The 2277-nt window shown below is 41.3% G+C and overlaps 1 protein-coding gene across 8 annotated transcripts in view; it reads left to right on the top strand.

Moving 5' to 3' along the window:
• The window catches only part of Setdb1 (SET domain bifurcated histone lysine methyltransferase 1), a 47302-nt gene that overhangs the window by 2152 nt on the left and 42873 nt on the right, over positions 1 to 2277 (top strand). For all 8 annotated transcript variants that reach the window (XR_007351896.1, XR_007351895.1, XM_015502971.2 and 5 more), the window contains exon 2: positions 592 to 862. Coding sequence is in view for 6 of the 8 variants with exons in the window: in XM_015502971.2 (XP_015358457.1) it covers positions 603 to 862 (260 nt within the window). In the remaining 2 variants the exon portion in view is untranslated. The remainder of the gene's footprint in view (positions 1 to 591; positions 863 to 2277) is intronic.

Raw genomic sequence — 2277 nt, 5'->3', positions numbered from 1 at the left:
GTTTCAAAAAAATTTTTTTTTCCATTAGGTTGCGTATAGTCTTGCTAAATTGCTCAGGGTGGCTTTGAACCTGCCAGCCTCCTGCCTCAGCCTTCGAAGCTGCTGGGATTACAGGCGTGCACATACTTTTCTTTTTAGATTGGTTCACTTGAGCGTCCTATAACATTTTCAGTATTACACAAAGAATGTTCTCCACACGCGCTGAAACAACTTTACTTCCCCCCCCCTCCAAACTGGAGATTAAACCCAGGGGTGATTTGCCACTGAGCTACATACTCAGTCCTTTTTATTTTGAGACAGGGTCTTGGAAATTACTGAGGCTGGCCTCAAACTTATGATCCTTCTGCCTCAGCCTCCCAAGTTGCTGGATTACAGGCATACAACACTGCTAGGGCTCTGATACTTTTAAGTCTTAGACCTGTTAATCTATAGCAGAAAAGAATTCCACAGAATTGCAGCATCAAATTCTGGAGAATGAGGAGAAAGAACATAGGTTATTTGAAAGACAGGTGGCAGAGTTTTACATAGAAATTCTCTATTAATTGTGGTCATAATGACTTCAAAGCAATTTTAGTTTCTTGTTCCATTCAGAGAACAAAAGCATGTCCTCCCTCCCTGGGTGTATTGGTCTGGATGCAGCAACAGCTGCAGTGGAATCTGAAGAGATTGCAGAACTACAACAGGCGGTGGTTGAGGAGCTTGGTATCTCTATGGAGGAACTTCGACAGTTCATTGATGAAGAATTGGAAAAGATGGAATGTGTACAACAGCGCAAGAAGCAGCTAGCAGAGTTGGAGACGTGGGTAATACAGAAAGAATCCGAAGTGGCTCATGTTGACCAACTCTTTGATGATGCATCCAGGTGAGGATTACATGGAAAATCTGTTGACTGGCAGATTTTTTTTTTCTTTTTTCTTTTTTTTTTGTACTGGGGATGGAACCTGGAGCACTCGACCACTAAGCTACATCCCCAGCCCTATTGTATTTTATTTAGAGACAGCATCTCAATGTGTTGCTCAGTACCTCGCCATTGCTAAGGCTGGCTTTGGACTCACAATCCTTCTGCCTCAGCCACCTGAGCTGCTGGGATTACAGGAGTATACTACTGCGCCCAGCTGACTGGCAGATTTTTTGGGGGGTGGAGGGTACTGGAGATTGAACCCAGGGGCACTTTACCACTTTTACCAAGCCTTTTATATTTTAGTTTTTGAGACAGGGTTTCACTAAGTTGCTTAGGGCTTCAATAAGTTGCTGAGGTTGTCCTTCCTGAGCTTCCCGAGTTGCTGGGATTATAGGTACAGACCACAGCATCTGATTGGCAGATATTTTAAAAGTATAATTCTTCATGATATTATACCAAGCACTGTATAAAATACAGATGTATGGAACCTTACTCTTCTTCAGAGTTTATGGTCTGAGCTCTAACCTCACAATCGCCCACCCATATGTGTAATTTTCACCTATCTGAGGCTAATACATGGTCAGTATAAGAAAGTCCAAGTCTTAAATCACTTCTTCTTCCTCCTGTACTCTAAATCAATTGTTTCCTTAGTAAGATCACCCAGGGTGTAAGGATTTTAGAATTACTGTTTTGTGTAAATGTGAAGTATGAATAAGTTTCTAAACCCTTTAGATTTGTTCTTGATACCCTAGTTGTCACTTAGAATTCAATTTCACATAACAGCAAGGCAAATTCTGATGATTTAAGGTGGAAAATACTGTACTCAAGGCTAATTTTGAATTTTTTTTTTTTTTAGGGAGAGAGAGTTTTTTTTTTTTTAAAGTTTTCGGCGGACACAACATCTTTGTTTGTATGTGGTGCTGAGGATCAAACCTGGGCCGCAGGCATGCCAGGTGAGCACGCTACCGCTTGAGCCACATCCTCAGCCCCATAATTTTGAATTTTTGAGGACCTAGTCTGGAAACCAAACCACCATTTAAAATGCTTTTGTTGGAGCTGGGGTTGTGGCTCAGTGGTAGAGCGCTTGCATGTGTGAGCCACTGGGTGCAATTCTTAGCACCACATAAAAGTAAATAAAATGAAGGTATTGTGTCCATCTATGACTGAAAAAAATGTTTCTAAAAATCCATTTTAAAAAAATGCTTTGGGGGGCTGGGGATGTGTCAAGCGTTAGCGCGCTCCCCTGGCATGCGTGCCGCCCAGGTTCGATCCTCAGCACCACATACAAACAAAGATGTTGTATCCGCCAAAAACTAAAAAATAAATATTAAAAATTCTCTCTCTCTCTCTAAAAAAAAAAAAAAATGAAGAAGAAG

This window comes from Marmota marmota, unplaced genomic scaffold, assembly GCF_001458135.2.
Source record: "Marmota marmota marmota unplaced genomic scaffold, marMar, whole genome shotgun sequence".
Lineage (NCBI taxonomy): Eukaryota > Metazoa > Chordata > Mammalia > Rodentia > Sciuridae > Marmota > Marmota marmota.
This window is presented reverse-complemented; position numbering and strand designations above follow the sequence as displayed.